Here is a 12029-nt window from a genome sequence, read left to right as displayed (position 1 = left end):
TTTTTTTTGCTTTGTTGATTATTGTAACTGAGAAGTATATTTTTCTTGTGCTTCGCATGGAGTTATAGGTTTGACAAGAACCTTGACCACACTCAACATCCATCCTGAAATGATTTTAAACTCAATTGTTCCCATAATTATTTTTAATTGAAAGTGTGCCTCGATATCTGAACAAGTAACATTATAATCATTGAATAATCACCTTGACATAAATGTGATGACAATTACAAAGGACTTTAGTGTCATGTACTTTAATCACCTTGACATAAGAACTATTGCTTTTTTTTCTTTCTTTTTTGCCTTATAAGAGATTTTACACCTAAATTGACTAGTAGTCCTCTCTTTGGTTAGACCAATAATACTGAGATTGATAATTCTTTGGTCACATAAAGGACTTCAGTCATCTTATTTGTCTGCATATGTCATGGACAACCTTTTATAATAGTTAATAGACTTCATATTTAACAAGTCCCCCTATTTGCTTTTTCCTTATTCCTCCTACTTTTTTTTTTCTTTCTCCTGATTACTATTTTTATCAGCTTACTGCTACCACTGTGATTATAAAAAAGCTTTGTTGATGGTTCTTAGTGATCTTATCTAAATTGGCACGGGTTAGGCATTTTCATTCGAGATTTAGTAATGCATCGTCAGCGTACTACTTCGCCCATGATTTAATATCTTCATTCTAACTATGGTTTGATTAGGGTAAGCTTTTAACATGCTGAACATATTAACAGAGCTATAGAAAGAAAAGAAAGAAAAAAAACTATTAAGAGAAACTGTTAAGAAGGATCTAGAGATAAATGAGTTGGAGAAAGATATGGTTTTTGATAGAGCACTATGGTGTCGTTTGATTCATGTAGTCGACTCCATTTAGTGGGATAAGGCTTGGTTGTTGTTGTTTTTGTTGTTGTATAGAAGAAAAATGGACCCTGATTGTTATTTTAAGCTTAGTGCAAGAAGGAAATGAGGTTCTAAGATCCTTGACGAGTTCTGAGAATAGAATTGTTTTCTGTTAAATCATGTTTTACTGTTATCAGTTTCTGCCAGCTGGCACTGGTGATTATTCTTGCTGTAGGTTAAGACACCTATATTAACTGTAATCTGAACTGATTCTAATAACTCAATTCATTTTCAATCAATACAAGATTTGAGTCTTTCAATTTTTGACTGTAATCTGAACTGATTCTAATAACTCAATTCATTTTCAATCAATACAAGATTTGAGTCTTTCAATTTTTTTCTAGTTTACATTTTTGTAATATGGTATCATTGGCATATAAAAAATGTAGGCATACCCAATATCAAGAATCTTTGATATGGACGTACATGTTGATGTAGAAAGGTTTTGGATTATCAGTATTCAGAAATTATCTAGTTAAGGTCTAGAAAATAACCTAACCAGTTGGAAGGTTGCTGTTGATTCAAGGAAGAAAAATCCTGCCAATTTTGCTCTTTGAAGGTATAATACATTGGTTTTAGATAATGATAATGAAGATCTGTTGAATATGTTGGTCACATTTATATTTCAAACTGACAATTATAAAATGCTTAAAAATCTTAATTTTGCTGGAAATATGTTTATTGTGGATTTTCAATGTTGCTGTGTAATCTGCAAAGCCAATGGAGCCATTTTTGGGAGAGTCCTGGGGTCTTGGAAGACCTGGATATTGAATGCAGTGCTACAAGTACAGCTTATTTTGGTCGCTTCTTTTATAATCACAAAACCTTCGAGGGTACACCCGAGAGAAATCACTGTCATACATTACTTGATTAGGAGATGATTATTAACATGGATCCACATGCATAGAAGCAAGAAAGAAAATACCTCATTTATGATTTGATAGAAATCATTCAAGTATGTATTTAGAGGTATGTATATTGATTCAGAACTATATATCAAAATTAAAATGGAATGCAAGTTTTTTGATGAATTTTCACTAGCATCTCAGACATCAGAGACTTTTCTTTTTCTTTGCTGTGTTTTCTTTAACAAGTTCAGTTATTTGTTGTAATGCACTGTGATATAAGTCGCAGCAAGGATCTTGCACAAGTGAAAGATCAAATAACTAGGGCAAATTCTTAATCTGCCCCCCAATATGCTCAAATCTGTCAAAATACAGCCGAAAACACGCTTCAGGTAGAGTACACCACTGCGTTTGAAGACAAAACCTGTTGTGTTTCGTATATTTTTTTTTTATTTATTGGTGATAAATATTTGTATTGTGTACCTTAAGTTGTCTCTATTTATTTTTTCCGAGGACTAAAACTTAATTGTATTTTTCTCAAGGACTAAATTAATTTTCACATTTTTTATTTCGGTTTAAAATGGCTCTTCGCTAAATAAAGAATGGACTTATTTTGTTTGCGCTGTGTGATGATAATTTTACATGTTTTGTGGTTTTTAAATCATTTTTTTCCCTGTTCTACGCTTCAAAAATTAGACTTTTTTGAAGGAATTTAAAAATTAGACTCATTTCCTCCATTCATATTTGCATGACAGTGTTGTGACATTTTATACCAGTTTTTTTAAAATATGCTGAAACTGTCACTTCCTTAATTCATGACACTCCCTTAATTCATCAACTGAGAGATAAAGGAAAAAATTGCTTTAACAAATTTTATAATGAAAATAATGATGGCTAGAAATTTTGGAGTTAATTATTGTGCACATATCATACTTCTCATTGTTCTTTTTTTTTTTTTTGGTTGAGGAAATGTGTTTGGTTTTTTTAATATCAGCATACTTAACAAATTTATATGAAGATATATCTATAAAAACATTCAAAAAGTTACAACTAAATGATTTTCTTATAACAAGGATCGAGTGGAGTATTTAACAAGCATCAAATAACTCAAACTTGGCACCTAAAAAAATTATTAAATACTTCTGGTAATAGCTGTATATTATCTAACAAAAACTATATATTATAATATTGGTTTAATTACTCTTTTGGTCCCTTAACTTATTTTTTGGTTTCGTTTTGGTCCCTTAACTTACTTTTTGGTTTGTTTTGGTCCCTTAATTATTAAAAGCTTCATTTTGGTCCTTTAACTTACTTTTTGATTTCGTTCTGGTCCCTTAGCTCTTCGTCCGTCAACCACTTTGGTCCTTTATGTTAGGATGAATGTATTAGAGTTAAGGGACCAAAATAAAACCAAAAAATAAGTTAAGGGACCAAAACAAAACTTTTAATAGTTAAGGGACCAAGAGAAAACCCAAAAATAAGTTATGGGACCGAAACGAAACTTTTAATAGTTAAGGGACCAAAACGAAACCAAAAAATAAATTAAGGGACCAAAAGAGTAATTAAGTCTATAATATTTTGATATGTGAAGCCTACAGAGCATATGCTTATTAAAACTCTACTCCACAAGCATCTACTAAATTTTATTCCCAATAGGAGTACTTATGTTAATATTAAAGCATAATAGGCTAAGCTGTCCCATTAGGAAGGATGTGATATCTAACAAAGTAGTTTTTCGTTTTGAATTCATCATTCTATCCATAACAGGTCCCATATCAGTCTCCTTCGTTGAATCGTGCATAATTTTCACTAGAAGCCACTTCTTCGATATTATCCTATTCCTATCCATATTTCTTTCTTTTGTTGATTGACATAACTTGCAGTTTTTTCAACAAGTTCTTTTTCAAGGAGAAGTCAATTCAACTGTAACTAGATTTTTCTACTAAGAACAATGATTATTGCATTATGGAGTAGCCTGTGTATATCAGTATCAAGTCTTGTAAACATTTTCTTCATTCTAAAATAACTGATGAGAAAACTGTATATGTATAAGAGAGAGAACGAGAAAAGTCATTTTACTTTTTCTGATATAATGTAAAATAAGAGAAAAAGAGAAGTCGTTCTAAGTATTCTTATTATGTATTAGTGTATTCACTGTTACTATAAATGTGAAGTGTAAAATAGTGAATTGAGACTGATACAAATAACATTAACTAGATGATACAATTGAAGAGGAAAAAATTACTGTTGTGGTAAAAATTGAAATAAATCAATCATTTTAGAACAATTTCTTTTTAACAAATTGACCGGTTATTTTCGGATATTGTGTGGGTCCACGAAGCATTTCTGATAACCCATGTATATCAATGTGTTGTAATACTACAATAATGCAAATCTAAATTCATTTTGATAAAAAGCATCTCCAATAAAAAAATAAAAAAAACATTTGTACACACACTATAATGGTGTAATAATATGGTGTGATGGACAATGAGGGTCCAGATTCATGTAACTGTTTTGAAAAACTTATAATAATGCCATTAACATTAGAAGTAGGGGCCAATAACAATTAAGAAATTCTTTTACTGTTGGGAGGTGTAGAGGATCAAGGAATATGGAAGCTTGAACCAAATTAACTCCCCATTCTATAAATGAGCAATACGGTCATGAATTTATCATAAACATATTCAAAACAACATTGCCCTTTTTGCATTATTTTCAATGATGAGAAAATTCTCTACATTGCCCATAAAACTAAAAGATCACGAAACTGCCAAATTATTTGGCTAAACATGAAATGAAAACCAAGAAAAACTAAAGTAGAGACAACAAAGATAGACCAACAATACTCCAATTGAAGAACAAGAGATGGTACAAAACTACACATCTACCGCAACTGAATAGTGAGGAAGAGAGGATGAAACTGAAACTAAAACCATTAACACCGTGAAACAAGGTTGACAGAACTCATTATTAGGCATACCAATACCACCTTGTCCAATGGTCAAATTGGCCAACCCCAAAATGCTACTTCAATTTGGACATGTGAAACCTATTAAGGTAGATGTTATGGAGTAATAGACAAAACCAATCCCATGCCTGTATGATAATAGTAAAGGAACATTAGGATTAAGCTTAAACCTAACCCTAGACATACTACCCACCACTATTGTTCCCTAGAAACAACAAACTGAGTAACAAAAAGCTCCCCTGTCAAAAGAAAATAAAAGACAAGAGGAACAAATCAAGCCAAGTCTATCATAATACACAATGGGCCCGATTGCAAGTTTATAACAATGCTACATTGCATTAACAAGAAAGAAGATATGAAGATGCTAAAAAACTTTCAAGGTAGATGCACCTGATACTTCCACATCAAACTGCTCCAAAGTAACTAGAAACACAAGGTTGTTATGAAATTTACTGCCATTCTACTTTGAAAACAGCTCCTTAGATGAATGTCTCATTACCTAATTATCTCATCACCGACTGTGAGTTTGCATGGTGACCATTACCCCCAGCGTTGCTACTATATCCAACTACAGAGCGCTGAGCAAAATCAAGTAATATTTTTTTCTGGCGATCATCGGTGTGTGGTAGACTTGCACGCAAGAGCTCAACTGGCATTTCCCTACTAATAGCTCGAGCAACATCAGGCCCAATGACCGCCATATTTGATGTCCCTTGAGCAAGGAATGATTGCATGATGCTGTCATATTTATTGACACAATACTTGGTGAGAAGACCAAAGAATTCATCAAATGAAGCCTGCCAAAGTGAACGATTTCTAATGTTATAGTTGCTAGCAGCATGAGGATCAGTTAAAACTTCGGTAGCCCTCTCAAGGACTGATACTAAAATAAGGGAAGTCCCATCTCCAACAGGGCTTCCAAGGGGACGTAAAGGTGGCGGCTCAGCAGAACAAACAACTGAAGCTAGGCAAACACTAAGTGCAACGAGATCCATTTCACGGACGCACTTTGAAACTACCTTTGCAAGGTTAATTACAGTTTCTGATGCCACTGGATCGGAGGGAAGGGCACCAAATAAGAATCTTAAATGACGAAAGATGGCCATGCAGACTATTCGCATAAGGTCCCCCCCAGGAAAAAGTAGTTCAAGGTACCTAGCAAGTAGTTTTCGACCCTTGGGAAGAGAAAGTATCCTGAGAAAAACATAGTCATCTTTTGCAGCAAGTTCAACTGTCTGTCCAATCCTTCCGAGTGGATCAACCAATTGAAGCGAGGCTGAAAGTCCTTCCAAAAGACCCTGCCTTTTACGTTTTAAATGATCTCCACCATCTTGAAGCTGCTTATTAAACTGTAGGAAACGATCAATATCATCTACATCAAGCAGAACACAAAGACCATCCTCAATTGTGACCCTTGCTGCCAACATTGGCTCCTGTTCAAGGGGCTTTTCTGAAATGTTTTGCTCAGAACCACCAGCACGTGAGGAATTTGGTGGCTCAACTTCCAGCAGAGGACGGGGCCTGCGAATTGATGAGAATGGAACCCTCCCTAGAGCATCAACCTGAAGAAAAGCATGCGGTTCATTAGAAGAAGCCCGCAGAGGGATTTCCCTTATTTGAGCTGGTGAAAAGTGACGCCTCAATTTAGCACCTGAAGATTTTTTCGCAAGACAGCCTTGGTTGTAATAATCATCTACATATGGATCATTTGTATGTGTTGCTGCAAGCTGCAATCTAAATATATTCTCAAGTTCCTCAGTCGTCATATATTTAGACCTAAATCGGGGCCATCCATTATTGAATTTATGGTTATTACTCATATCAAAACCCTGAGGAGAAAATCGAAGATTCTGTCTACCAATTTGAGCAGATTTTGGCATTTGATCCCTCAGTTCCATCATCCCAAGCATCTGGTCATATTTGTTGATCATGGGTAAACCAGAAGAAATCTTGGGATGGGCTCCATTATATAGCCCTGCCTGGCTAACCAATGGATTCTGTATTCGCTGATTAAGAGGGGAACCCATAGGAATTTGGCGCATGTTTCCACTTAAAGGTGACCCATGGTTTAATCCACCCAACTGTAGTGCAGAATTGGATAAATGAGAACGGTTTTGAGAAGATAGTGCCATCTGAGCTCCTGCAGCATGATAAGGAATGTTTATGGGGCCTGTATTATGACTTGGAGAAGACTGCAGAGCTCTACCACCAGGTGGAGGATAGGAAGTAAATGGTGCCAAAGTAGAATCATTAGAAAAATGAAGAAGCTCCTGTTGTTTGTCAGGATATAAAGATGTACTGTACAAAGACTTTGATTCTTCTATGTGTGCAATGTTGGAATGTGGCTGTGATGACCATCGTTTGCCATCCTGTGTTTCAGAATCACGAAAAGGCTGATCAAACCGATTAGGAACTGATTCACTTGAGCCATGTTGGAGGTAGTGTTGTTGTTGCTGCCTTTGCTGCTCAGGATACGAAGAAGTTCTATACAAGGAGTTTGATTCTTGTAAAGGGGCAAAAGAAGAATAAGGCTGTGATGACAGTCTTCTGCCATCCAGAGAACCTTCACTATCATAAGGATTCTGGTCAAACCAGTTAAGATTATCATTCCTCTGTGTCCATTCAGCCGTAGAATCTGAGTATAATAAAATAATATAATAATTCAGTCAAGTGAAAAAAAAAATTGCAAACAGTAAAAAAGGAGGAATGCTGGAATAGAGCTGCTAAAATGCAAAGAATACAGTAACTGTGAACACAAAAACAAATCATCTCATAGTAATTCATCAAACTTCAAAAGTGGATAATACAAATACAATAGACAACCCATTGTCATAAAATTGAAGCCATGGCATGGGGGAATTCCATTCCCCTGCATAAACTATGCACGGCGTTCCAGGTTCTTATGGCAGGCCATATTAGCCTCTTGAGTAAAAAAAACATAAAAGGCTGTACCAGCCCCTTTGTATCAGCCTGTATGCTGCATTCTTCATCGCTCTCTGCTCTCCACCTCTTATCATTGGCAATTGTCATACGCCCTTTCTTCATTAGAGACCTGCTCAGACAACCTCTATTTCCTAGCAAGCTTTCCTTTCCAGTGAACAATCATTTTTCTTAGTTTTTTATCTATATTTATTTTGCATCCACTTCTCTTCGCTCCAATTTTTTCCATTCTATTATGTCCTCTTAACTTCTCTTTTTTTATCATCTAAAGAAGGGTGTGAACTTCAATTCTGCCCTTCGAAAAGGAACTTCCACTCTAACTATTCACTTTTTCCCTTTTCTATTATATTCCTTTTTATCTCCTCACTTTCGCTATCACCTTTCCTTTTGGTCATTACCTGTTCCGATATATCCATCTTATTCTCTGTTTTCATTCTATCGTTCCTTCCATATCTCAAGTTCAAACACATTAGTTTCCCTATTTATTCTCTGCAGTTTTTTGGTATATCTGTTTGAGAGAGAGAGAGAGAGAGAGAGAGAGAGAGAGAGAGACTGTGTCTGTGAGTGTGTAATTTTTATCTTTCCTATAACCACCACATTCCACAACGCTGTCTTCCAAATTTATGAAGTAATTGAGAAAATGTATCCCTTTTTAAAGCATTAATCCATAATACAAACTGCTAAATTATATTAAATACTTATGTAAAATTCAGAAAGGGAACATTGTTTTGATAAAACGAAAATGAAAATAGGTGAAATATTGCATTTGTTATACTCACTTTCTCTTGATCCCCGTTCACCAAAAATTGCTGTGTTTTGTGGTCCAATCTCAACCTTGTTCAACTGAAATTAAATGAGGAAAAAAATATTAATCCACATATTCTTATATATAGGGAAAAAATTTCACAGAATTATCAAAACAAAAGGTGTAACATAAAACTGAGCATTCAAAGCGCATAATATATATATATATATATATATATATATATATGTATGTATGTATATATATATATGTATGTATGTATATATATATATATAGAGAGAGAGAGAGAGATAGAGAGAGATAACAAAGAATTAGCTAATGTGTTTGCGACAGAACTTTTTGGTGTAGTTGATGACAAAAACATTGAAATAAGCCTGAAATGCAACAGGAACAATCAAATAGAAGTGACCTTCAATTTGAACTAGCTTTTCCACTTTCCCCTAACTTTCTTTTTTTCTCTTTTCATTACAGAAGAAATTATGAAAGAGATTGCCGATATATTATCAAATATAATGACATCAACTATGGAAATAACCAATATTAAAAATAAAACAGGAAATGTTGTAACAAGGAAAAAAACGGTATTAAGAACCACCAACCATTATTGCCATTTCAAAACCAAGATCAATGTTATAACAGAAATAGAAGATAACATTGTGGGCAAATAACGGAAGTCACGTAGCAGTTGAAATATCAATTATATAAAAGGGTATGCTACGTACAAAAAACAAACTGCATAACTTTAAAAAAAAAAAATTAAAAAAAAAAAACAGTGAATTGAGACGATTAAAAGCAGATCGTGTGAATTGAATGGATTATCGTCCTCAGTGGAGATGGAGGACAACGTGTTGAAAGGCAATGCAGGCGGAGCACAGTTTATATATTAGAGAGATTTAAGTATTAGGTTGATTATAGGAGTAATAAAACACTAAATCTTCAGTTTTCTATTCTAAAATTAGGCCACATGGTGCCTCTTGAATAACTGAAAATTCATTTTTAACTCTTTCTGCAACACATATTAACTCATATAATTGAATCATTACACGACAAAATCATTAATTTTTCAGAACATATAATAATTATTTTGATTTTAATAAAATTCAAATTTTACGTACATAATTTATTAATTTTTAAACTAATGCATGCAAACTAAGATATTGCCATCATCGCAATACCTGGTCGTGTATCAAAATAAAATAAAATCTCAAACATTCAAGAGAGCATTATATATCACAATTTAGTAGATTATCTTATTTACAAAGTCCAAAGCATTACCTTCCAAAAATCGGTGCTGAGATCATCAATATCAGAAAGAGATTTAACATCCTCAACCTTCAAATGAAATGATAAAAAAGATAATGAATACCAAATTCTACCATCATATTAGTAAAATTCAACTGACTGGTAAAATTGAATAAAATGATTACATATCAAAAAAATCTACAGATAGTTTAAAATGAAAAGAAAAAACAATTGTGGTAAGAACAGTGAAAATTAACCTCTTCTCTATTAAGAAGGAACTCCTCTTCATTAGACTCTGGCAAACCGTCATCATCATCTAACCCTCCCAACTCAACTTCTTCTACACAAGCATCTTGACCGAAAAATGCATACTGTGTCGCATCGAAAACTGCACCTTCTGCAAAAATAAAGAAAAACTTCAGTCAAAAACTGAAAACCAATCTCTTAAAACTATTTAACAAGAAAAAAAATAAAAAATACACTTCGCGGTGTTGCAAATAGCAAATCCAAACAAAATATACTAGTTATGAAAAAATATGTAATTATCATTTTAAGTGTAGTAACAAGCTCTGATCAAAGGCGTGCCCCGGTGTCCGACACTTGAGACATGCAATTACATTGAATTATGTTAAATTTTTCAAAAATAATCTGCGTTGACATGTCAGTGTCCCTGTGTCCGTATATGTGTTCATAGGTAGCAACTCTTGCACTAAAAAGGAGAACAAATTAATGCAAAATAACTTAATACTGAATCAACAACTACAGTAAATCATAAATGAAACACTATTTTCATCAACTCGAACCGCCAAAAATATCCAAAAATTCACACACAAAAAAAAAAATCAAATCCAGAATAATAATCAACAAGAAAAATTTCAAATTACAAAATTCAACAAAATTATCAACTATAGCTAATGATTATACTAAAATGAATTAACGAAATCAGTAAAAAAAACATAGCAGATCTAAATAAACAAAAATGAATGAAAGAACGCATAATTAAACAAGAATATAAAGAATTGAACCTTTAGGAATATCCCCCGCCGCTAATTGACGAAGATCTAGTCCCTTAACATCATCCCCGCCACCAAATCCATCCATATCCACCATAAAAAACGCAAAACCCTAGAATCGCTTCAAAAGAGAAAAACGAAAACGGTTGAAGAAAATCGAAAGAGTGTTAATTTTTGTTTGTTTTTTTGTTAAGAGTGATTAGGGTAATAACGAAGAAGAAGAAAATGAAGATTTGTGATTAATAATTGAGTATTAGTTTATGGGATTTGGATCGGGGGGAAATGGAAGGGAAAGATGTATTTATTTGAGAAGTTTGGAAGAACCCTAAAATGAAAACGACTCCGAGATTATTTTTTTGTAGTTGTAGATAAATCTAGATAGATATATATAAATAAATACGTGTGTTTCTCTATTTTAAAATCATTTGTAAGTTTTTTTTTTCCTTTTTGGTTCAAATTATGTATGTTATTTTATTTTATTATTCATTCAAATTAATATATCGATGATAAATTGACAATTTTCGCATTTTTGTCGATTTAACTATGACTTGAAGACGGTGATAATATAAGTTTACACAATAATATGATGGTGGGTTCGTATTGAATAAGGATGTAAAAACTATTTTGTATCATGGTGAATCTTCATAAACTCATTTAAAAGGAAAATTATAAAAGATGAGCGTTTATGCTTGTAAATTTAAATTTAATGGTGTGGCCCAAATAGGCTCAACCCAAATAAAGGTTGGGTCATGCAATTCAGATATGCACTACAAAAATGAAATAGGTCTGACTGTCTAACACGGTAGAAGAAGCTTGTGTTTGGTGTAGCGTTTTCCTAGACGTTGCCGTGCGTTTTCCTTAACTCTAAAATTAGAAGCTCCAGCAGATCACGTTCATTTATGTTTTGGGACGCGAGATCAGCTTCAGCATTGCAGATCCAAACACGTTCAAAATCTAATGTGTAAACACCAACCAAATAGGTTGTCATGGTAAGGAAGCAACTTGTGACAACGTATCCAAAGATAACCACATAATAATATGACGATAAAGGAAGTATGTGGGAGCCCGTATACATTATAAATATAGGGATTCACCCCACATGCATGATGATCCATTCTTAACCTCACTTATAACCTGCTCACACGTGCTTCTTTACTTTGACACAAGAGTGTCTTTTCTCGTACACCCCACCACCACAACCATTTAGAGAATGAGTGTACGAGAAGAATTGGTGGAGATTGTAGCACAAGACATGCAGTTCAAATCACCAATCAACGTGATCCTTTATATTTCACAGAGGAACATTGGTGCCCATTTTGGGGCACAAGAAAATGTACATAAACCTCAATATC

General features: G+C 33.7%; 1 protein-coding gene across 1 annotated transcript; it reads right to left on the bottom strand.

The window, feature by feature from the left end:
* Nucleotides 1-4370: 4370 nt before the first annotated feature.
* Nucleotides 4371-11044, bottom strand: LOC25487017 (protein PAT1 homolog). The gene is made up of 5 exons (XM_013608855.3): nucleotides 10690-11044; nucleotides 9922-10061; nucleotides 9698-9754; nucleotides 8439-8502; nucleotides 4371-7354 (listed from the first exon to the last, which is right to left on the bottom strand). The coding sequence occupies exons 1-5, from the start codon at nucleotides 10772-10774 to the stop codon at nucleotides 5223-5225; spliced, it is 2478 nt and encodes an 825-aa protein (XP_013464309.1). The 5' UTR covers nucleotides 10775-11044; the 3' UTR covers nucleotides 4371-5222.
* Nucleotides 11045-12029: the final 985 nt, after the last annotated feature.

Source organism: Medicago truncatula, chromosome 2 (assembly GCF_003473485.1).
Source record: "Medicago truncatula cultivar Jemalong A17 chromosome 2, MtrunA17r5.0-ANR, whole genome shotgun sequence".
Classification (NCBI taxonomy): Eukaryota; Viridiplantae; Streptophyta; class Magnoliopsida; order Fabales; family Fabaceae; genus Medicago; species Medicago truncatula.
This window is presented reverse-complemented; position numbering and strand designations above follow the sequence as displayed.

Coding starts and splice junctions, on each gene's coding strand:
- LOC25487017 (XM_013608855.3), bottom strand. CDS start 10,774: ATGGTGGATATGGATGGATTTGGTGGCGGGGATGATGTTAAGGGACTA. Junction 10,062..10,689: donor GGCGGGGGATATTCCTAAAG/GTTCAATTCTTT, acceptor TTATTTTTGCAG/AAGGTGCAGTTTTCGATGCG. Junction 9,755..9,921: donor TCCTTCTTAATAGAGAAGAG/GTTAATTTTCAC, acceptor TTTCATTTGAAG/GTTGAGGATGTTAAATCTCT.